General features: G+C 49.2%; 1 protein-coding gene across 1 annotated transcript; it reads left to right on the forward strand.

Moving 5' to 3' along the window:
• LOC142429031 (pancreatic lipase-related protein 2-like) lies at nt 1–22,986 on the forward strand. Its single transcript, XM_075533999.1, has 12 exons — nt 1–52; nt 1,413–1,567; nt 3,153–3,278; nt 5,797–5,931; nt 6,675–6,786; nt 8,274–8,393; nt 9,954–10,073; nt 12,797–12,915; nt 15,489–15,618; nt 18,132–18,243; nt 21,712–21,879; nt 22,923–22,986. The coding sequence occupies exons 1-12, from the start codon at nt 4–6 to the stop codon at nt 22,984–22,986; spliced, it is 1,410 nt and encodes a 469-aa protein (XP_075390114.1). The 5' UTR covers nt 1–3.
• Nucleotides 22,987–25,589: the final 2,603 nt, after the last annotated feature.

A 25,589-nucleotide genomic window follows, 5' to 3' on the forward strand; every position in this document is an offset into this window, starting at 1 on the left:
TAGATGCTGTCCTCTTGGATCCTCAGCTTCCTCCTGCTGGCCACCGTCCAAGGTGAGAATGCTGTCACCTCCCTTCGGGGAGAACGTGACCAAGCCTGGGCTTAGCTTTTGGGTGATTTGGCCTAAGGACATCAGCTAAGGATTATGATTAATTCGTTCAAGAGAGACTGCACCTTCGACACAAAGAAAAGCTCTTGACACGGATGGCCACGAGTGACCTCATGCTCAGTCCCCTGCCCATGGCCACAGCGCAGGCTCTTGTGGCTGGAGAAATAATCCTCAAGCAGCAGGTGGTGGGCAGTGGAGGCTGGGCAGGCTTCCAGTCCCCTCTCCCAGGATTGCTCCCTCCCTGGGGACAAGTGCCCAGGCTAAAGCCCCCAGGACGTGCCCCCTAAGCACCTCACATCCTGCCAGGTAGGCTAGATGGGCCCACCTTCCTGCCCACCACCCCTCTCTCACTCCTCCTATTGCTATCAGTTCTGGTCCTCCCGCCTTCAATTCCTCCCTCCTCCCTGATGTCTGCCCCAAGAGACTCACTCACCCACTTGATGGAAAACCACCACCACCCCTCCACTTGCCACCCAAGTCCCATTACCCCCAGCCCGTTTCCTCCTTCTCTTTCCTTTTTCTCCCTCCACCCAGCTGGGGCTCCCCAAATCTTCTGGGGATGCTCTCTTTCATGCCTGCCAGGACTTTCCTCTCTTTGCCAGTCACCTACCCCTACCACCTTCCCCTACCCCAGTCCATTTTTGACCTGCCCTTCCCTCCTGACCGGCTGCTGACAGTAGAGGTGAAGGTCTTGCTGCTCTGACCACTCCATCGCCTTGCTAATTGATGTCTGCCTCCTCCTGCCCCACAGGCAGGCACTCCCCAGAGTCACTCCCAGACCATTTCCCTAGTTGCTAGACTGTCCCCACCCACTCCCATCTGACACACAGCAACAGGACAGAGTAGAACTGCTTCTGAGGGTCTCCAAGGCTGTCCATCTTTATGAGAGCAGAAAGCTTCCTCTCTCCCTTGCCGAGGCTGGTGGATTCGAACTGCCGACTGACCTTGTGTCTGCAGCCCGCGGTGGTGCCCACTGTGCCACCAGGGCTCCTTGCTTGACTGTCCAGGGCCACCGCTAAACACACGACCCTCCCACACCAGCCCCCTCGAATCTGAATCTCAGAGGGAACAGCTAAGCACCGTGTATAGCCAAGACACGCAGGTGCCTCCCGCCGGCACATTGATTCTCGTCCGCCCAGAGTTGGGAACATCTGGCAAAGACAGAGGCCAGCATGGGCCTTGGCCAGACCCGGACGCCACCCTGACAGTCCAGACCCTGAGCTGGTGTGACAGGGCCCCTTTTGGAAACCTCACAAGTGTCCTGTTTGTGTGCTCCCCCCCCTCCCACCCCTCCCCACCCCCAGGGAAGGAGATCTGCTTTGGGCATCTTGGCTGCTTTTCGAATGAGAAACCTTGGGCGGGGACCCTCCAGCGGCCACTCAAGCTCTTCCCGTGGGCCCCCAAAGACATTAACACCCGCTTTCTTCTGTACACAAATGAAAACCAGAACAACTATCAAGTAAGTATGGCCCGGCGATGGCTGGGTGGTGGGCAGACGGGGCCCACGCAGGCAGAATTCACTGCCTTGGAACTTTCCAGAAGATTGGCTCAGACCTACCACAGGCATGCGCTTGCCGGGATAACCCATCCTGAAAGCGACGGATGTGCACCCCAGCCGCAGGCATGGGCATGCACAATTGGACACAGGCTTTGGGGATTCCCTGAGGAAAACCCTACTCTCTGGCATGGAACAGGAGGCCTAGTGGGGAGTGGGTGACACACTGAAGCTGCTAACTCCAAAGTCAGCAGTTCAAACTACAGTCCCTGCTTGGGAGAAAGATGAGGCTTTCTACTCTCACCTAGCCGTATCAGTTTCAGCTCCACAAGAGTGAGTTTTAGCAGGTGTGCAAAGAAGTATGAGAAGTTCTTATAGAGAACCCCTGGCCTGGTGTATCCCGATGAGGGTCAGGCTCCTTCTCAAACATCCCAGTGGAAGGACAGATGGCCCCTAGGACATCCAAAACCTTCCTTTGGAGCTAGAGAACCACCCAGAGAAGGGCCATGGAACCGAAAAGAAAAAAATAGTAGAGAACCCTGAGAGTAACTTCCAGGAAGCAGGTCAGGGTTACTTATTACCAGTGGCTAAGACTGGCCAGAGACAGCTGGCTGCATGGCCTCCAGAGGGGACCTCACTATGAATCCCAACAACGGAAGGCTCACCACGCCTGTCGCTGACAGGGCTGAGAAAGTCAGGTATCTGCAGCTCCCTGAGGTCACCTGCTGGGAGAAACTGAGTGACATGTTTCCCACTGGGTACCTGGACCGAGAGTCTGCTTGGGTGTGACCACTGAGCTGTCCTTGTTTTGCAATGCTGACCCATTGACCAACTTCTTGTCCATGCGGGGTGCTGGAAGCAGCTCCCTGGAAGCGGGTCTGTTATTTCTCACAAATTGAGACCGTCCCTCCCAGCTCCGCCGCACTGGTTCTGCCCTCACATCTGATGGTCTGGTCAGCGCTCCTTCACCTGATCTCTACCGGGGACCTCTTTGGTCCTCTAGGGAAGACTCTATAGGCCATCTTAGAATAATGTTTTTTAAGCCATACGGCAGTATATGTTGAGTTACAAAGGAAACAAATTATGTAGAAAAATACCTATTGAAATATTTTTTAAATGCAAATACATCATAGTGATACATGTCAGTGTATTTCTTCATTACTCAGCAAGGTGCAAGGACTGGGCTTGGGATGAGATGACCCTCATCTACAGCCATAATGAATTTAAAGGCTATTTTGAAATACTGGCAGCACTGCTGGGCCACCGAGACCACCTAACAATTTTTGTAGCCAGAGAGTCACAGTAGCTTAGTGCCTAATTTCATCATGAATAGAAATGTTCAGTATCAGTTAGGGATTATGACTATGCAGAGGCCACAAGCATGGACTTTCTGAGATTCCCCCCGTGAAGTCCGGGTCAGAAACTCTGGATCTAGGGCAGCCTGACTACATAGGAGATGTACGCTTTAGCTCAGTCTTACTGAGGCTAGCTCTGCAGGTCTGGGATTCAGCAAGTCCAACATTCAACTCATCTCTTCTAATCAAACCAGCTGATCACTGCCACAGACCCGAACACCATTGACGGTTCGAACTTCCAAGCTGCCCGCAAGACGCGGTTCATCATCCATGGCTTCATAGACAAGGGGGAAGAGAGCTGGCTGTCGGACATGTGCAAGGTAGGGGCCACCCTCCTCACCAGGCAGCTTCCTGGTGAGAACAGCACCCAGCTCACCGAATCAAATGCCATAGCTCCATTGTCCCTGAGACGGGAAGGAAGACTCCAGGGAGAGCCCCTTCCTTCCTAAAGGCACCAAGGAAACCCTAGGTTCTCAGCAAGATCCACTCCCTGCTTCTCCACACACACCACTGAGAAAAGACCAATGCCTACTCAGAAAATCCCAGAGGTAGAGACTTACAGCCAACTGCCTGGCCTCTGTCTCTCGGTACTGTCACTACGGTGGCTGTCACCCAGAGTAGTAACTCATGCTCTTACCGTGACCCCCCTGGATGGTACCAAACCACACAGATTCCTTGGGAATGCCAACTATCGATTTCCATCATAGAATAAGACGGGATAAGCACAGCTATAAATGGCTTAAATGTGCGATCTCTTGAACTGTGTGAATATTACCCACAAACTTGTTTGGGGAACACTGTCTGCAGTGAGTTACATTATGAGTTACAGTTGTGTTAGCCATGGAGCAGAAGTCTTTTGGGATTATCCCTGTCCCCCCATTACTAGTTAATTATCAAAAAAAGTCATTGATATAGGGTCACAAGTACTAATAACCACAATATTATATAGCTAAAATACCAGAAACTAATCAAGTCCGTGACCATAAACACAGCAGTATGTACTCATAGCACATGCAGATAAAACTGCGTGATTTGAAGTGGCATCATAATCAGGCAGGAATGACAGCCTGGCTGTGACTCATGAAGAGGTTGAGCAAGTAAAGTAGCATAGAACTTTAACCTTGTGAGTATCTGGATACGTGTGAGAGCTACAGTCTCAGAAACTCCCAGGGCAGTTTGGTTCTGACCTATAGGATCGCATGAGTCGAACTATAGGATCACATCAACTCAACAGCAGTGAGTGTGGGTGTTTTTGAGGGGAGGATGATGGGGAGGGGTGTTGTTTAAGATGAGTTTACCAAAAAGAAAAATATTATCACATACTACAGAGACTTTGTTTATTTTTAAAATGATCAATGCTACACCAACGTTTGATAGGCAGGCATTTTTTGGCATGACCTGTGACCCCTCTGAGAGTCACCCCCCACTGCCCACACCCTCCTAGTGATACCTGATGGTTTATATGAAATCCCTGCCTGACACCGATGCCCCTAAACCTCACCTGCCAACACAACACACCTTCCCGTGAGGCTGGATGTGCTCTCTAGCTGCACCGTCTGAGCACTGGAATATGGCCGTGTGACAGGAACTACCTGTGGCTCTTCATCTCACCTATTTTTCATTGATTTAATTTTCAGTGAAGTTAAATGTGTTGAGGCATGCAGCACCAGAGTTATTGTGGAGAGGCCTAATGGATCACTATTTGAAATACAGTTGCTTCCTGAGCACTTCCGGGTGAGCCAACGCTTTGCGAATCATTCCCCATTTCATGTTCCATTTAACTTAATCCTCCCTGGCCACCCTGGACAGGTGATGTCATGACGGTTCCTACTTATCAAACGAGGAAACGAAAGCACCAGGAAGCGGCACACTTCCTCAACCTTCTACCCAAGGTGGGATGCAAAACCAGGTCTCTGTTCACAACATCCCACAGTCCCATGCGGAGGACATAGGCGCTGCTCCTGGAGACGCCCTGCACTGCCCTAGGACAGACCTCTTAGTGACCTTTGCCTTCAGGATACCTGTTCCTCATGTGCCTGGAGTGTTCACACCTGCCCCCACCACACACACACACACACACACACACACACACACACGGAGGCTCAGTGAGAAGCTGGAGGACCTGGGGGCCAGTGAGGTCGCTGTGACCTCCAATCATTCTCACCCCCCACACCCCAACCAAGGAGCTGCCCAAGGCATCCCAAAATAAACAAAGGGTGTGGAATGGCCCTCTCTGTCATTTGCTCCCCACCCTTGAGGGGTTGGTCTGTCTCTGTGCTTGAGCAATAGATCATGGTCACAGCATGTAATCTAAAAGGACTCTGTCTGAATTTTATCATGGTCAGCTTTTCCCTCAACCCCTTGCGCCTCCAACCAGAGTGGAGCTGGGGACGTGAGAGCGGCAACCTGTCGCTTCAACTCACGGGTGGCAGGGTGTGGTACCTGTGCCCTGTGAAGGAAGAAGGAGTACAGGGCCATAGGGCCTCCACACCACTCAGTAAAAGTCAATGGGCATGGCTGCGGTTCCAATAAAACTTTATTGACAAAAGCAGACCGATGCAGCCCTTGGGCCACGGTTTGCTAACCACTAACCTAGCAGGTGATCTTTGGGGTGTGCCTGTGTTCGCAGCCATCTGTGAGACCTAAGACAAAGCTTTCAAGCCTCAGTTTCTGCACTTGGTAAGTGGGGGTTGGTGTGCCCCCATCAGAGGCTTGCTGTGAGTCATGATGGGTGAGAGGAACACAGAGCTACACCAGGTGCCAGGTGCTTGATGAATGTGCAGGCTTGCCTCGGCCTCTTCATCAATGGCCTTTCTCCCTCATGTATGTCTTCCACAGAAAATGTTTGAAGTGGAGAACGTCAACTGCATCTGTGTGGACTGGAAGAAGGGGTCCCGAACAGCATACACCCAGGCGGTCCAAAACATCAGGGTCGTGGGAGCTGAGATCGCATTGCTAGTACAAGTGTTATCGGTAAAACCCTCTGGGCCAGGTTCTGTGGGGAGTGGGTGGAGGGAGGCAGCCTGCCGGAACCGTGGCATGGCTAGGAGGCAGATTATAACACAAAGTAAGCCTTTGCTATGGGGCCACCACCCCCGGGGATTGCCCCGAAGACCCCAGTCCCATCACCCCTGACTGTAGGCTCTGGGCATGCTGGAGGAAGGCCTTCATTTCAGGCTGTTCAGGGCAGGAGAGCACCTGAGCTGGGCAGTTCTGTACAGGGCAGCAGAATCTAGGTTTCCAAGAAGTCTGCCAGGGATTGGGCCTTTGCCTCCTTCCGGAGAACTCCTGAGCCCCTTCCCCAACACCCACACTTTCCTAATGCATTCCTTCTCACAGTGACCCCTATAGGACAGGATAGAACTGCTCCCTGGGGCTTCCCGGCTGGAGGTCTTTCTCCCGCAAAACGGGGGAACAGCCCAAGGGAGGGGAGGGAGGGGCGCCTGCTGTGGGCGGCCAGGCCAGCGCTGAGCCAGCGTGCAGTTGGCTTGGCGGCCACTGGTCAGCACTGTTGGTCCACGCATGAGCTGAGCCCACCGTGCGCCTGGCTCCTGGAGAGGCAGGCACGGGTGGCAGGGGTGTTGGGTGGCAGGGCAGGGGGAAGGGCATCCGTGAATCGCTGCCGGCAGGCCCACAGCAGCCCCCACCCACCCACACCCACCCCCCGCACCTGCCTAGCGGGACTTGAGCTGGACCTCCTGTCCTTCCCTCCACAGACTGAGATGGGTCACAGCCCCGAAAACGTGCACCTCATCGGCCACAGTCTGGGCTCGCACGCTGCCGCCGAGGCAGGCAGGAGGCTGGGGGGACGCTTGGGCAGGATCACAGGTAAGGATGGCGGAGGCCCTGCGCAGGACCCACGCTCTGGGAGTGAGGAAATCCCAAATCCAGAGTAGGGGTTCCAAAACCCAGAGTGGGGGAGGACCCGAGATGTGGGGAGACCCCAAACCCACGTGCGGGTGGTGGAAGCTTGTCCGTGCCCCTACCAGTCCTCTGGGCGTTCATTTTAGGTGAGACACTACACTGTGCGTCATGTGTATTTAAATATATATCATTATAAACAAGAACGCATTCATAAAGAAAAATATAACTAAAACACTAAGCGCATGACCTCAGCGTTATTTTTCCTAGTGCAGTCACAGTGTAAGACAGAAGCCGACTGAACTGAGGAAGAAAAAGAATTCATCACTTCCAGAACCATGGACAGCGCCTACAGCCCAGGCACAGGCAGAGAATGCCAGAGGGCCCGTGAGCCCTGCCAATAGAGGTGCTCAGTCAATAATGAAGGGCTCGCTGGGCAAAAACAAATGCATACCCACCACACACGTCACAGGCAGTTCTTTCATGTGGCCAAATCAGTACACAGGTTTGATGAACTGTCAAATCCAGCATTTAATGAGTGGGCCCTGTATCCACCACCCTGTGCTAGGCATCTGTAGAAGGCGGAGGGGACCGTAGTAATCATTGTTGGCTCTGAAGAATTGCCATTTCCAAAGTCCTTTCTCTTACACCTGCTCCTGTGATTCTCACAGGCATCCTCTAGGGTAGGGTGCTCCTGCTGTTCCCACGTTCCAGAGGCTCAGAGAGGACAGGTGCTTGACCTTGAGCAGAGAGGAATCCAGGGAGCCTCACTCCTCCCACCCAGAGGAAGTTGGCCCGGTCAGGGATAGCATAGTCTCGTCTAGGAGGCAGACAACTGAAGAAGGCAAAGGATACTGCAGCCAAGTGAATGAGAGCCAACGAATCCTGTACAGTGTGAGGAGAATGGACTGAAAAGGGGAGCTGAAATGCCCATGTTAGGATGGAGGGGGGGGGGAACTGCAGAGGGGGAATTGGAGCTGGAGCTTGGGAGAGACAGATTTTGGTGAAATGAGAATGTGCGGAGGGTCAGGGAAGACTGGGGAACCCCAGGAGTCAAGACACAGAGGTGTGCAGGGCTGAGGCAATGGGGAGTAGCTGGGTGGGGCCAGGGAGCTTATTGTCTCCAAGAGCAATGGCTAAATATGTGTGTGTGTGCGTGTGTGTGTGTGTGTGTGTGTATGCATGTATTGGGAGAGGGGAAATGGGGTGGAGGGTTGGGGCTGGGGGTAATTGTACCACCTGGATCCTCCCTGGAGCCAGTCACTGGGGAAATCTGACTATTGGTCGCCAGGCAGTGGCTCTGTTTCAGACCTTGCTGTCCCAGCCTCTATCTCCTGAGCAGACCAGCCACTGCAGAATCAGTCCCTGAGAATGGTTCCTGGGCCGTGCTCCGTGTGTGGGCTCAGGGTTCTGTGGGCCAGGACCTGGCTTATCTGGTCGTATGCTGCCTTTAGGGCTGGATCCAGCAGAGCCGTGTTTCCAGGGCACACCTGAAGAGGTTCGGCTGGACCCATCCGACGCCATGTTTGTGGATGTGATTCATACAGATGCTGCTCCCATAATCCCTTTCCTAGGTGAGTTCCTCACTGTGCCTCCTGGTGACCAGGACTACAACCCGGGTGCACCCTATCAAACCGAGCCCTCCTCCCCCCTCACATACATATATACTCCAGAGTAATTATTTAAATGGTTAGCACAAGAATGGCTTGGGCACTCACCCATCCAAATGAGTGCCAACACCAAATAAGAGGCATGAGTACCAGCACTGTCACCTTCAGTCCAGCTGGACAAGCACCTCTGGAGTCTATCAAAGGCATTGCTCCGTTTGCAAGCCTGCATCCTTCCTCGGTCTGCACTAGGCAGAGCAGAAAATATACCGCTTATTGATTCCTGACCTGCAAAATATTGATTTGGGGGTTTCTTTTTCTTACTGCTTTTATCAAAGCTTCCAAAATCTACGCTCTCCTCTTGATGTTTCCTTACATGACCATCCATGAGACTTGCCAATAGAGTATGCTTGTGAGGAGGAGGAGGAAAACACTTCATGAGTGTTCACCGTGTGCTTCACTGAGTGCGTGCTTTCAAGCAGTATCTCATCAATCCGTGTATCCCTGAAAATCGGGCACCCACGTCACCATTGTCTAGCTGGGGAAGCTGAGGCACGGTGAGGGGAAGGGACTGCTCAGGGTCATGGAGTCTGAAGTGCAGCCAGGGGGGTTCAGCAGCTCTGTGTGCTCCCGAAGCCTGTGTACCTAGCTATGCAGCATGCTGTGTCTCCACAAAATGATTTAAGAGTGTATGCTCTCAATAACAGTTCCAGGGGGCTTCAAAATATTCGTAGACATAGTCCATTGTCTTTTTTTTCCCATTTAATGCAAGTTGGGTGAAGGTTTACAGAGCAAATCCGTTTCCCATTCAGCAGTCCATGTGCATTTTGTTTCATATCATTGACTGCAATCCCCACAGTGAGATATCACTTACCCCCACTTCCTCCTGTTCTCCATTTGCATGCCTCCTTCTTCCCGAACTCTTCTGAACTTTGCCCTTGGGTAACTGGTCCTCTTTTGCTCTCAAATGGTTGAGTAGTCTACAGGGTCTTTACCTCTCTAGTGTTACTGCTCCCGGGAGAGACTCACCTGCTGTTTGGCTGAAAACCAAGCTCTGGGGATGAGTTCAGGTCCACACCTACAGGGTGGCTAGGAGTCAGGCCACAGTCTCAAGGGTTCCACCAGTCTTCATCTGACCAATATGTCTGGTCTTCTTTGGACTTTCATTTCTCCACTAACTTTTTGGAACCCCTTCATCTAACATAGAAAGTAACATTTAAGAACGACTATACCAGGCTGCACAGTCTAACATGAGTCGGCTACTACATTTTGGTATCAGTATCCACTAGGGTTGCCCAAGGCCTCTCCATCACACACACACACACACACACGTGTACACTCACCCCAAGGCCACCTCCCCCTTGTCTTGCTTCCTTTGTCACCCCTCCCCATTCATCTGCCTCTGTGCCCATCTCTGGGAACTTCTGGCAGCTGCACCTGGCTGAAAGGAGGATTTGCAGGGAAGGCTCTTGCTCTGGTTGTTGCCATGACCCAACTTGTGGAGCACTGACTCTCCAAATGTTTCAGGTTTTGGAATGAGTCAGAAGGTGGGCCATTTAGATTTCTACCCCAATGGAGGAAAGCACATGCCTGGATGTCAGAAAAACATCTTGTCAACCATCGTGGACATCAACGGACTATGGGAAGGTACCTAAGTTAAAGAAATAGGACAGTTCCTGTGTGCCCTGGGGGCGGGTGGGGGGCAGCGGCGTGGGGGACTGGGCCTTCAGGATACAGAATCGGCAGTCATTGCTTGAGAGCTTAGTTCTGGAGTAGCCGCGTTCACAATGATGTCATGACGGAGTCACTCTGGGACGCTCCCCATTTTACAGATGAGGAAACGGGGCCCTGAAAAATTGTAGAACTCGCCAAAGGCCACCCTGTATTTAAGTCCAGGTTTTGGCTGCAAAGTCCACCCTGTGCTGTCTGCCCATTTGCCAGTGTGCCAGTCCCTGGCCAAGCACTGGACTGGCCTGGAGGCAAGAGCTCAGCTTTGGCTTTGGCCACCAGGCCCATCCTCAGTCCCTGCTGGATCGGGAGGGATTTAACTTTCTTGTCATTTGCTAATGTCAGATCTTAGGGATGAGATGGGAGTGAGTTAGTGGGGAAGACAAAGGTGGTAAGACCCCTCTGGGCTTGGGGGAGGGGGGCACAATGGGAGCCTTGGGGACCTGTAGTAGCTCCTAGGGGCCTCGTGTAAGAGAGCAAACTCCGTGTCCCTGGGTTGTTATGGTTGCTGCTGCTGCTGCTGCTGCTGCTGCTGCTACTGCTGCCACCGCAGGGTCAGCCCCGGGTTCCACACAATACAATGGCACATTGCCTAGTCCTGTGTCTTCCTCCTGGTGGTTGCCGAGTAAACTGTTGTGATTGACAGCACATCTGGAGGAGTGGGTTGCCAGGCCTTTCTTCTTAGTGTGCCCTAGTCTGGAAACTCTACTGAGACCTGTTTAGCATCATAACAATATGACAGGTAGGAGGGCATGAGGTACCCTGGCTGAAAAGAGAACCTGGATCTCTCGAGTGGAAGGCGAGAATTCTGCCACTTAACCATCACTGCCCCTACCCACCTAATATTCCCTCCCATGCTTACCATTGCCTCTGAGTCCACCCAGGCTCACAGTGACCCTGCAGGACAGAGTCAAACCGCTCCTTGGAGTTTCCAAGACTGTACATTCTTTACAGGAGCAGAGCTGCTGGTGAACTTGAACCACCCACGTTGGGATTAGCAGCCCAACACTTAACACACCAGAGCACCTTATACCTAATGTTAGGAGTCATCAGTGCACTGTCACATTCTCGCCTCTTCGCTGGCCTTCAGCTGTTCCTACCGCCTGTCCCCTGAGGCTCGGCCTCCTCATGCTGGTCCCTGGAAGTGGACGCTTCTGGTCTGCAGCCGTTTTCGTTCTGCTCTTGTTTTTCTGAGCCTGGAGGCCTCTGGGGCCTGGGACTATGGCATGCAGTGTCCCGGGCCCTCCAGGACCCCACTGGGGGCCCAGTCCAGCGTGTTAAGTCAAGACAAGTGGCCTTGGCAAACATTTTAATCCTCCTTGTACTTAAGGAGCATACTAGGTAAAAGCAACAGCTCCCACCCCCAGACAAATAATCAGAGGTGTTGACCCCTTGTGAGCGCTGCACCAGGTAACACCGGGCCAGACGAGGCTGTGAAAGAACCCCAGAGCTCCAATAATAGCTGCCCACTCCCAGGCATGGTGCGCAAGGCACACAGAATAGAAAGGAGCCCGGCTTTAATTAAAGAGGCAATTTAGAAGGAACAAGCCCATGAGCTCGTGAGCATGCGGCTATTGTTCAGAGCACCAAGCCATCCGGCACTGGGCAAGGGGGAACAATTAAACCCACTTTGTCCTCTATTGTGGAGTTCCCTGGGCTACAATTCAGGATGAAAGGAACAATTAAGTTGGAAACAGGTTCTTGGGTCCGGGCAGGGACATGGGTATGGATTGGGGGAAGCTGGCTTTGGTCGGGAGGCAATCAAGTGGGGCCTGGTGGGGCTGGGGACAGCGGTGGCAAATCTACTCTGAACAAAGGGGAAGGGTCTTCTCTCAGGGTGCGGAACTGAGCCCGACAGACTCTCCCAGGAGTGGTCCTCAGGGGTCGGACGCCTCAGTCACCATGTTGGACATTTTGAACAAAGTTTCTAGAGAAAATAGCAAACAGTGTACTGAATGAGAAGGCTTTGGCCTAAAGGAAAATGTGGTAAAGAGAATGCAATGAAAGAATGGCCAGCAGGTCACAGTGGCCACCACCTCTGAAGCTCTTATCTTGTCCCCGGAGTAGCAGAGAGGAGGCATTTCTCAGTCCAGTTGGCTCAGGTGGCCCAGAGTTCTCAAACTGCAGTCCTGAGGGCAGACGCAGGTCGGGGCAGTATTTGGTTGGCTGTCACAGTAACTTTGTTAATGGGAATTCCTTGCCAATGTTTAAACAGGAAAAACTTTCCATAGGAAAGATTCTAGCTTCTAGTGAAACCTCAAAAGATTGAAGAAAGTCGGGGCTGGCTTTTCACGTGGCAACAACTGCTGAGCTGGGTCCAAATCCCAAACTCACTGCCATCAAGTCATTGACCCTATAGGACAGGGTAGAATGGTCCCTGTGAGTTTCCTACACTGTAACTCTTCACAGGGGTAGAGAGCCGCGAGTCACTCTCCTCAGCAGATGGACATGATGTTGGGAAGACTAACTCCCACTACTAAAGAAACTCCCAAACTTCCTACTTGCCTCTCAGCCTGTCAAAGTCAATGACAATGGTGACAAAGGCGCCCGGCAACACTGACAGCATCTGGGATTCCTCACTTAGTCAGTACGGCTCCTCTTCCCCAAGTGACAGCCTTCTTTTCCTGCCCTTGCTTTCTCAGGGACCCGGGACTTTGTAGCTTGTAATCACCTAAGAAGCTACAAGTATTACTCGAACAGCATCACCACCCCAGACGGCTTCCTGGGATTCCCGTGTGCCTCGTACGACAAGTTTCAGGAGGTAGGTCACACTGGGCCCTTGGGGAGAAGCTGCTGGGGCATCTGTTGGTGGCAGTTTTGTCTCTGTAGCTTAGGACCAAGTAAGGAGATGGAAGATGGAATTTCGCAGAGGAGAGTGTGGCACTTGCTGAGCCTCACGAAGCCTTCCTCAAGGCATAGAGAGGGTAGCAGGGGAGACACAAAGAAAGTTCAAATCTACACAGAAGTTCAAAGTAGCTTTCCATGAATACTTGTACATTCATCATCTGCTGTTAGCATGTTTGCCTCACTACCTTGGGGTCAATTTTCTCTCCTGAGAGAGACAGGAGCGGGAAGAAAGAAAAAGTATGAGCGTTCTACAAAGTACTTCAAAAAGTTCCTGAAAAATGGAATGAAAAGAGAAGGAATTTTTTTCATGAACATTTAAAGGCCCTTCCTATTTAGCATACATGTGGGGGTGGGCGGAGGTGGTGTTCATACACGTTGCTGCTGTTTATTATCAGGTTGACCTTGACTCGTAACAACTCTATAGGCCCCTAAAGGACAGAGTAGGACTGCTCCCTTAGGATTTCACAGAAAGGAGCTCTGGTGCTATAAAGAGTTATGCATGGAGCTGCTTACCACAAGGTTGGTAGTTCCAATCCACCAGTTGCTCCTTGGGGGAAAGATGAGGCTATCTATACCTGTAAAGATGGACAGCCTTGGAAACCCCAGTCTGCCGGTAGGACTGCTGTGTGTCAGGGCCCACTGCTGGCAGAGGGGTGTTGTTGGGGTAGGGTGGGGGTGGGGGTGGCTTTTGACTCTGTACAGGATGCCAGGTCTCTTCTCCCCACAGTGGGTTAATGAACTCACACTACAGTGAGCCACTGAGCACACACACAGCCACTGTGCCTAGACATGTGCATTTAGATCTGTGTGCATGTCTACATATAAAGTGAATGAGAATCCGAGAGTGTATACTGTAGAGCAACAGATTGGCCCAATGGGGCCAGTAATGGGCTCAAAGAGAAAATATGAGGATCACAGTTGTACATATAGGGTCCTACCAATCAGAATAGGCAATTAACAACAACATACAGAATATAGAAATACTTTCCCACAAATTATGTGACAATAAATTCAAGACATTTTGATACTTTACCCATAAATACAGCAGCTTTCATTTCTTAAGAACATTATTCTCCAATAGAACCACATCCAAGAGATTTAATGTTTGTGACACTCAGTTTTCTAGCATATGATCCGTACTGATACTGCACTGATAATCCAGACAGTGACCTCTGGTGCCGCTGCTTGTCTTTCTCTCTCTCCTTTCTCTGCCTGTATTGCATTTGTTATCTTCTCTTTAGTCTCCTTTAACCTGGGACAGTGCTCCCCATTCTTCTCGACCATTGCTGACAAGGACAGTTGGGAGGATTCCAGACGGGGTGTTTCTCAGGCTACACACACTCAGAATCTGATTTGTCACCTCTTTGTGATTGGATGAGTGGCATGTGTCATCCTCAGGGAACCCAAACCAGAGGCAGGTCAAGTCCATCTGCCCCCTTATTTGGTGACATCAAGTTTGAGGATTTAGTGATCCGTTGGACTAGGGCGAAGGGGAAGGGGGTCTGCCAGGTACTTTCCGGGGAACTCTTCTGTGAGGTGATAGAAACCGTTTCCCGGCAGACAGTGAAAGGTTTGAGTTTCTATTGAGGATCCTTAGCTGAAACGATGATCACATTAGGGGGTTGCAAAAGTTTGACATTTTAAAGTATTTTTCTCAAAGGTAAAATTAGAAATAAGTCTCACACAGCTCCCTTTCAAGCTGATGTTGACCTCTGCACCCCTGATTTGAACCCTGAGGTCAACAGGTCATCTTGGCCTGTGACCAAGATCGGTTGCATATTCAGTGAGTAACACTGACTATTCTAGTCATACAGGGCCTCCACAACTTTCCTTAAGCTCCACACATCACAGACTAGCTTTGCCCTCAGCGCAGCGGAGGTGGCGCTGGAGGGAAAGGACAGAGGAACACGGGGCCATGCTGGAAAGTACGGGCCTGGGCCAAAGGGAGGAACTGCCTCCTCCAGGCTCAAATAATCAACTGACAATTTGCAAAGCATCTGATGGAGAATCAAGGCGTCTGGACAGATAGGTCACATGACAGTGAAAATGGTCAAGGACCTCGTCTTCCTCCCCTCTTCTCAAGTAACTCACCATCTGTCCCACCCGCGTCTCCCTAGAAATTGTCTCTTCCATCTCCTTTGCATCTTCTCATTTCCCTGCTTCCTGGATGTGATTTGCCCTCTCAAATCCACTTCTATCTTTTCAAGGGACTTCTGTGGTGCCCTTCGGGAGTCATAGAAGTTTTCTAACAATCCTGGGCATGGACAGAGGAATGGATGACCAGATGGGTGGAAGAGCGGATGAGTAAATGAGAGGGTGGATGGAGGGTGAGTGGGTAGATGGAGCATTAAATGGATGGACGAGAGGATTAGCAGGTGAGTAGCTGTCTGGCTAGAATATGGGAAAATGCATAGAAAGATAAATCGGTCGAGTGAGTGAGTAACTCAAAGGCCTGTTGCTAACAGATACATTGTGTATTTCTACTAGAATGGGTGTTTCCCTTGTCCACACGGAGGATGCCCCCAAATGGGGCACTACGCTGACCAATTTAAGGGAAAGACCAGTGCTGTGGGTCAGGCGTTTTTCCTGAACACGGGAGACAGTGCTAACTTCGCCCGTAAGTTTCCATTTTGCTCGTGTAAGAATTAGTGCAAGTGGTCTTAAAACTATGACAGCTTTATAAGCAAGGGGTTGTGCTGAACTCTATTTGCTCCCCCCTGAGGCCCTCAAGCCCAGCTAGAATCTTAATCCCTGGACCCCAAGTTCATGAAATGAAACCACTGGGTTCATTTCTCTTTTGCTCTCACCCATATGGGATTCTGAGCTTGGGGGGTAGGGTTCGGAGAATGCTTGTTTTGAGTTTTTTACTTTAATTTGCACGTGTCTATACATGCTCAGAGAATGATGTTGACGACATGATAATTTGATGCTGTTCTGTGCATGAGAAAATGGTTAGCAGCATTCCTGGCTCCTCTCTCCACACACCACACACCAACACACCTCACCCCAGCTCGGAAAACCAAAAGGTCTCCAGACATTGCCAAATGCTCCCCGCAGGACCAACCATCCCACGTGAGAACCACGCAGGTCCAGATTAAGGATAGACGTTAAACAACGAAGTCCCCAGGGGATACCAGAAATAGACTTTGGGGCCATGGTATAGCACCATAAAACACTCCTAAAAGTCAACAGACCTTGAACTACTTACAGGTTTTCTTGTTATTGTTTTGTTTTCTTTTGTTGCTTTGTTATGCTCTGTTTTTGTGCATATTATTATCTCTGCCAGTCTATCTAGATAAGATAGGCTGGATAAATAATCCGTAGGGGAAAACAACAGGACCGATGACGGTTTGGGGGGGACATAGGAGAGGGAGAGGTGGGGGAAAGGAAGTGGGTGTTAACAAACCCAGGGACAAAGGAACAACAAGTGATCCAAAATTGATGGTGCGGAGGGTATAGGAGGCCTGGTAGGACTTCATCAAGGGGAATGTAACTGACAGGAATTTCTGAAACCTAAATGAAGACAGCATGATAGTGGGACAAGAGGAAAGTAAAAGGAAATAGAAGAAAGAACTAGAATGCAAAGGGCTTTTATAGAGGTCTAAATACAGGCATGCACACATGTAAATATATTTACATATGATGATGGGGAAATAGATTCATTTATGGGTTTAGTACTAAGGTGGCAGATGGACATTGGACCTCTACTTGAGTACTCCCTCAATGCATGTATACTTCATTCTATTAAACTGGCATTCCATGATGCTCACCTTCCTGACCCGATTGCTTAAGCTATCAAAAGATATAGCATCTGGGGTCCTAAAGGCTTGGAGATAAACAAGTGGCCATCTAGCTGAGAAGCAACAAAGCCCACATGAAAGAAGCACACCAGTCTGTGTGATCATAAGATGTGGATCAGGTATCGGGCATCAAAGCCCCAGAACCAAAAATCCTATCAATGTGAATGAGGGCAAGTATGGAGTGGATACCCAAAGCCAATCTGTAGGCAACTGGACATCCGCTTACAGAAGGGTCTCAGGGAGGAGATGAGCCAGTCAGGGTGCAGTATAGCACCAATGAAACATACAACTCTCCTTTAGTTCTTGAATGCTTCCACCCACCCCCACCTCTATAATGATCCCAATTCTACCTTACAAATATGGCTAGACCAGAGAACGTACACTGGTACAGATAAGATCTGGAAACACAGGGACTCCAGGAAAGATAAACCCCTGGGTACCAATAATGAAAGTAGTGATACCAGGAGGGTAAGGGAAGGTAGGAGAGAAAGGGGGGGTCCTATCACAATGATCTACATATAACCCCCTCCCTGAGGACAGACAATAGAAAAGTGGGTGAAAGGAGATATCAGGCAGTGTAAGAAATGAAAAAATAATAATAATTTATAAATTATCAAGGATTCATAAGGGAAGGAGGGAAGGGGGAGGGAGGAGGGGGGAAATGAGGAACTGATACCAAGGGCTCAAGTAGAGAGAAACTGCTTTGAGAATGGTAATGGCAACAAATGTACAAATGTGCTTGGCACAATGGATGGATGGATGGATGGCTTGTGATAAGAGTTGTATGAGCCCCCAATATAATAATTTAAAAGAAAAAAAAGGACAGACGTCGAACTAGCAAGCTCGGCACTTGGTAGCAAACTAGCAAGCTAGGCTGGAGCTGGGCAGTAGGATGATGAACAAAGGGGGAGGCTGTTGTGTTGTTTTGCTTTTGAGACCAGGTTCAGTGCTCATGAAAATAGCCAAAAACGAGATGAGAGAAAGAGAGAAATTCAGTGCTTCTTCCAGATAGTGGAGCCTCAAGCATCCACATACTGATAAATATCCAGCTTACACAAGTGCATAACTGTGCATCTTTCACCAACCGGGACACCTACCTTGCTGTACTGGGAAGGGATTGTGCAAAACTCTATCTTCTGTGCTCAATGTCTCCCGGCCCCACCTAAAAGGGGGTTCCTGAGCCCCCAGCTTCAATAAAGGAGACCATTCATTGTATCTCCCCTTCACTCTCACCCTTGGTGAATTCCAAGCTCGGCCCTGAATGCTTCCATGGAATCCTTGTTCTGCAAGACAAGCTCACTCATTGACCTCGTTGTGCTTCTTTGGACAGGCTGGCGATACAGGGTGTCTGTCACACTCACTGGGGAAAAAAAAGTGAGTGGGTACTTCAGGATTGCTTTGTATGGAAGTAATGGAAACTCAAAGCAGTATGAGATTTTCAAGTAAGTTGAATGTTAAAGTGCAAAGAGCATACCTTCCACAACAGATTACTCACGCACGTGAGAATGGATAGAATGATTTTCTAATCTAAGCAGCTGTAAAACTGAACTGTTGAATCCTAGAGCTTCACCAGGAAGCCCAAACCCATTGCCATTGAGTTGATTCCAGCTCGTAGCAACCCTGGAGACGGGGGGCCGCTCCGGAGGGCTCCCGAGACTTTACAAAAAACAGACTGCCGCATCTTTCTCCTGCTGAGTGGTTTGGGTGGTTTTGAACCACAAACATTGAGGCTCAGCAGCCTGTTGCTTCACCCAATGTGCCCTCCAAGGCTCTGGAAAGAAAATTTCCTCCAATCACCCCATTTTACATATAACAAGCTTGCGTCCCAGAGAGGGGGAACACAGCAGGAGCCACGTGTCGACTTAAGTTGGATTGTCCAGCACTGTTTTCTGCCTGGGGTTTCATTCTCTCACTGCCATTGAGTCAATTCTAACTCATAGTGACTCTCTAGGACAGAGGAGAACTGCCCCTGGGAGCTTCCACGATGCTCGGTGTGAGTAAAAAGCCTCATCTTTCTCCCAAAAGGCAGCTGGTGGTTTTGAACTGTTCACTTGCAGTTAGCAGCCCAACTCTTATCCTACAACGCAACCAGGGCTCCTGACGGAAGTTGTAGGAATACGGAATTTTCCTCAAGGAAGGAACATCCATCACCCTCAACAGTGGTGGTATTCCAATGACTTAACTACCAGTTCACTGCCAGTGGCTGCTTTAAGTGTTAACAAAGGTACACCGAAAGGTGGATTACTATTTCTACATATCAGAACACTGCACAAATGAACGTTAAAAAAGAGTAAGGAATGTAAATGTGTGATTTCCATATTGGGCCCAGTCACCCAGCTCTGGTAGAACCCAGATTACAGGAGCCATTTTTACAGGCTTCACGGAACGCAACAAAAAATTAAGTTTCTGTTCTGCCTAACTAGTGTGAACCAGGTGAATCCACCACTGCCCTTCAATTACACACACACATTCAATCCCTAACACACACACAGATACACACCACACACTCACATAAACACACACACACCACACACATGCACACCACATACCCACATAAACATCACACACATACACAACACACACACATGCACATATCACACACCACATACACACAACACATACATACACCATACACATACCACACACACAACATACAATATACACACCACACATACATACACACAATACTCATACCACACACACACCACACATACTGCTCACACATGCACACAACATACACACAGCACACATATACCACATGCACACATACCACACACACACCTCATACACATATATACCACACAGCACACGCACATACCACGCGTATGCACACAACATACACACAGCACACATATACCACATGCACACACACAGTTCATACACATACCACACACATACACACCACACAGGACACACACATGCACACCACACAGGACACACACATGCACACCACACACACACTTGCTCCATGAAGTTTGGGACTCTATTCTTTTTTGTTTTGAGATTTTTAACACTTGAATCATTTGTATTTCTGACATTTCTTTTTAACTTTCTCTTGTAAGCTGAGTGAACATTTACAGAGCAAATGAGTTTCCATCCCTCTGTTTTGTAGCATGGACTACACTGGTTACACCCCCCTCACTCTAGCAGCACTCTTCCCACTCCCTCTGTCTATCCCGCTTCCATTCATCCTTCTTTCCTCTCCCTTCCTCACTCGGAGCTTGTCCTCGGGTCAATGCTGCCTCTGGGGCTCCTACGGTTGAGTGTTCTAGGGCGTGGGCAGCTCCGCAGTGTTACTGTGCCCCTCATAGCCCTGCTGATTGTTCCACTAGAAGGTGAACAACAGAGGTGAGTTCAGTTCCAGGCTTAATGTGTCTAAGGGTCATAGTCTCAGGGGGTCACCAGTCCTTATCAGACTAGTAAAACCAAACAAACCTAAGTCACTGCCATCGAGTCGATGCCAACTCAGAGCGACCTATAGGACAAGGTAGGACTGTCCCTGTGAGTCTCTCAGACTGGCACTCAGGACAGGAGTAGAAAGCCGCGATCTTACTCTCACGATTCAAATTACTGACTATATGGTTAGCAGCTCTATGTGTAACCGCTGCGCCTCCAGAGTAGTGGTCACTCACTGGTCTGCAAAGCTCAAGGTCAGCAGTTTGAAACCACCAGCCGCTCCTCTGGAGGAAGATAAAGCTTTCAACATCCATCAAAAGTTAGTCTCAGAAACCCACAGAGGCAGCTTTACTCAGCCTTCCACGGTCACTATCAACTCGATGGCAGTGAGATCAGATTAGTAAATCTAGTCTTCTTTGCTTTTTGGAGGTTTGCCCCGCATTTTTCTCCCACCCTACCCAGGACCTCCTATTGCGGTCCTTTTCAGAGATGGCGGCATTGGTAGGCGGGCACCATCTAGTTCTTCTGGTTCAGGGACTTGAAGGCTGGGGTTCATTCGCATGGTGCATTCATCCTTTGGAGGCTTTCCTTTTTAAACGCCTTTGATTTCCTTCCAGCTTCTTTGCTTTAGACCAAGGAAAACCAATCGCCGCTCCTTAGATGATTGCCCACAAACTTTCAGGATTCCAGTCACTACTCATCAAAGTAGGCTCTAAAACATTGTCCTCCTGGACTATGCTCTGCCAGTTGACCGAGATGTCCCCCAAGACTACTGTCCTGAACGCCTAGCCCCAGGGACTCATTCTCTCTAGGTATCTGGTTACGTCTAAGAAGAGTCTGTTACTTTGACGGGGCCCTATTCTTATCGATGCGCTAAGCTCAGCACTGAACATATTGTGAGGTCAAGAGGCAGTTGGTACAGGTGTGCTGGATGAATGCTCACCTTGGGCTACAAAATTAGATTCTACTCTGGGCTCAAAGTTTTACACAGTAGTTTTCATGTTGGGTTAAAGTTCTTTGGACAACTTCCTGGGATCCCTATGAAAACCAGCCGCTATCCTGTCAACCCCGACTCATAGAGGCCCCAAATAGCCCAGAGTAGAATTGTGTTCCATGGGGGTTTTAGGGAAGTTTTTTCATGAGTAGAGTGCCAGGCCTTTCTTCCAAAGTGCCTCTGAGGCAACTCGAACTTCCAGCCTCTGGCCAAGCGTGTGAACAGTTTGCATCACGGCTACAAAGGTGATGCTAACACATGGCCCTGGTGAATGGTATGCAACTTTCAACATAGACACCCTAAAACTAGTCCCATAGCAAACTGACAGGGTTAATCTGCCACCCCAAGAACCTGCCGACCCACTGGGGACAAACAAACCAAATCAGTGGAAACTGAGCATTCAGTACTATTTTAAAGAATTGTCCTACACAAATACATTCCTGGGTGAGATGCCACTCCATGTAAACCTGGGAATTAGAGGCACTTACAGGATTGACTCATTTTATGTCTACATTTTCAGAGGCTCCCTCCGACCAGACGCAAGGCATACGCTTGACATTGATGTGGACCTCAATGTTGGAAAAATCGAGAAGGTTAAGTTCCTCTGGAACAACCATGTGATAAATCTCCTTCGGTCCACACTGGGGGCTTCCCAAATCACGGTGCAAAGTGGGGAAGAAGGAACTGAGTATGTACCTTTTACCTCATTTAAGTCTGATTATGTATGTTTATTCATTCATCCATTTGCATACATATCCATCCATCCAATCGCCTACCTACTCATCTGTGTATCTTCCTACCTACCTATCCATCCTCCATCGCTTTCTGCCCATCCTTTTATGTACTTCCTTATCCACCATTCGACCAGGTTCGATCTCTCCATTCTCACCTACCCACCCATCCATTTACTCTCCCATCCCTCCATTCTCCTATCCACTGATCCATCTCCACCCTCCCTTCGTCTGCTGTACTTTGAAAAAATCAAATATAATTTCCCCGAGACCAAATTCCCATTGTCAGGGAAAGGCATACAATTGAGAACGGGCAAACACGAGATTATTTTATGAGATGATACAGATAATTTGCTGTATGCCGAACAGCAAGTAGAACACCAGGCGGTGCCTGTGGCTGTGTAGTCATTCTGGTAAATTGGTTGTGTTTGGAGCCCAGGGTGTAAGGAGGATAGGGAATGTATTGGCAATCTACCGTGGCTGGTCTCACTCTGAGGGGACAGAATCTTGCTTGGAGGCAAAGGGCTGGAGCAGAACTTCACTCCTGTCCATGGGCTGCAGAACAGCCCATTGTATGAACAGAGCACACTTTAGGGATCCATTTCGTAGCGAATGGGCATGGGAGCTGTTTCCAGTTTGGGGGCTGTTACGAATCATGCCATTCTGAATATCGAGGTCCGCGGTTTTGTGTAGACATACGTTCCCATTCCCTTCCATTCCGTCTGAGTTGAGTCACTGGGTCCTGTGGCAGCTCTGCGTTTACCTGTAGAGGAGCCGCCATGCCTTCCACTCACTTTCAGTTCATGAAGGGCCCTCCAAGAGGGGGTGGGGGTGAGGGGTACTGGAGCGGTCTATGTAGTGAGGCTCACTGCCTGGGGCAACCAAGATCTTCCAGCAAAGCGATCTGAGTAGCAGGGGACTGGCTAAATGGTATTTACTTATCTGAGATCACATTTCCACAAACAGAAGGACCTCATGCTGAAAGCGTTTTCCTCCACAGGTATAAATTTTGTAGCAGCGGCACCGTGCGAGAAGACGTTTTGCAATCCCTTTACCCTTGTTAAACGGGCATGCTGCTCTTTTCCCCGTGGTGGTAATAAATGTCATGATGGTAATAAATGTCAGTCTGGCGTGCTGGTGTCGGTGTGTCCTCAGTGTACCATTTCCCTCCGTCTGCTCTCATGGACTTTTCAGAAATGGTTATGGAGGCTGGAGCCAAGTTGACTACAAATAATGCTTAAACCTCAACTCCCTACCTCGGTTACCCCCCTCAGAGCTGTTCTCTTCTCAGGCCATTCCCTAGACCAGTGGTTCTCAACCTGTGGGTCGTGGCCCCTTTGGGGGGGGGGGTCCAGCAGTTCTTTCACAGGGGACGCCCAAGTCATAACAGTAGCAAAATGACAGTGATGGAGTAGCAACAAAAATAATTTTATGGTTGGGGCGTCACCACCACATGAGGAACTGCATGAAAGTGCCATGGCATCAGGAAGGTTGAGAACCACTGTCTTAGACCATCCAAATTTCTAGGCTGGAGCCCACGTCGGTATTTTTCCAAGCTTCCTCAGAGAGGTGCAGCCAAGGTTGGGAAACGCCATGAACGTGTCCATGTACGATGCACATTCTAGTCTAGACTCTCACCGATTCTCATGGTGTGATGGCAGGTTAAACACTCAGCCCCTGAGGTCAAGCAGCACCACAGCTGACTCCCAGTTTTGAGTCTTTCTGCCTGGGTATTCCAGGCTGCTTACTTAACAAGGGTGAAATAAAATTAAGCATGCAGAGCACTTAATTGCTGGCATACAATCCACAGTCAACAAATGAAGACGGGCTGTTCTTTAAGAGTATGGAGTCATCCCTACAAGAAGCAGACTCTGATGGTTACCAGGAGGGAAAGGAGGAGAAGGGGGCGTCATAGGCTAGAGGCAAAATGATGGAGGCAGGGCAAGACATTGGGAGAGGTGAGGAGTTGTTGGATATCAAATTGATGATCTGACCTCCATCTCATTCAGAACTAAAAGTTTAGAAAATAGTAAATAAATAAACCGTACTGGCACCACCAAAGCCAAGTCATCTCTTCAGAGGAGGTCTTTGAAGTGTCTACCACGAGCAAAGGATTAGCGCGCAGACTTCATCAAGAGAAGGCCAACCCAAGAGAAGGACACAGCAGGCAAGCCAGGAAGAGGAAAAGCTGGCTAACCAGTAAGTATGAAATTCAACCCCACTGATAATGTGAGAAACATACGCATTTAAACAACACAGTCCTCACACTCACCGGGTTATCTAAACTACACATTCATCAATTAAGAAGAATGAGCTAACATGCATGATGTACCAACATAACTAGATCCCCCAAATGCCATGAAATGCCCTAGCCTTTCTCAAGCAAGGGTCCAGAAGAGGTCATTTAGATCCAGAAATTGCCCTGACATCCATTTGGATTGACAAATGCAGCTACTCAGCGCACATGTGGTACAAGATATCACAGCCTGACCCAAGAGAGCCCTTCTTTATGAATAAGATCAGATGGACGTGAAGCAAATATGATAAAAGTTTTATCTCTGCTCATTCCAGGAGGAGGTAGCACTGCTGTGTGTGTTATTTTTTGTGGTTGCTGTAGTTTTAATTTACTAGCCAACTTTAAGAGGAAAGCAGGGGAAAGAGATTAAGAAGATTACACAGTTAGGCAGATGGATGAAGCTTGCTATTTGGGGATTCGGGACCTGTCGATGCTGGGAAGAGCCGCTGGTAAAAAGGTAGCTGAGTGAATTTCTATGGCTGACTACCCCCAAGGCAGTCCAATGTCAGTATGTGAGTTTAAAGCCTGATTTATCTGCTACTGTTCCTGAGACATGCAGCTAGAAGATCCTGCATGCGTTCTCTCGGGAGCTGGTATCCGAACCATCAAAGCTCGCCATCCTCAATCTCTCAGTCTTGCCACCTGCCCTCAGCATCATGCAGTGCTAATGAGGTCCAAACCCAGGGCCCAAGCAGCACCCTGCTGGAGCCAACGGAGACCCCTCTTGTATAGATAACGCTCTTTCTTAGCATTAACCTGCCAATGCACGTAATTCTATCAAGGTCTCGCCAATTCAGGATATGAACAATAACAGAGATGCAACAAAAAATAGAAATATATATATTTTAAAAGCTCTCCGTTAAAAATCCAGCATCTTCATCCTGTCTTCTTTGCCTCCATTGGGGAGAAAAATGAATACTTTACAAAGCCATTTCATAAAATGTTATGTTAAATGAAAAACAAATTACTTTTCCCCCTACTAGCTTTTAATGCTAATGGTACCATTTATTCCTGACCTTCGGAAATATGAGATATGTTAAATGACAACATAAAAAGACTTCTTGTTTGGAAACACAAGCTACTTTAGAGAGCATATTATTACTTATAAATATAGCATGTACAGACATCCCCCATTTCAGCATCCCATTTGTATCTAGCGGGTATATATTTCAGTTGACATTTATTGTTCCCCTGCATATGTGTCAAATTCCTTAATGATGACTCTGACAAAGGCGCCGCGCTCACTATCTATAAATTACATTTGCTACCATATAATCAGCATTATCTATTTGAATGCTTTTTGTGACAAATCATGTTCAAAATAAAAAACTATATTGAATTGATTTTTCTGTTATTCTAATATCGTGGCGC

Source organism: Tenrec ecaudatus, chromosome 16 (genome assembly GCF_050624435.1).
Source record: "Tenrec ecaudatus isolate mTenEca1 chromosome 16, mTenEca1.hap1, whole genome shotgun sequence".
Taxonomy (NCBI): domain Eukaryota; kingdom Metazoa; phylum Chordata; class Mammalia; order Afrosoricida; family Tenrecidae; genus Tenrec; species Tenrec ecaudatus.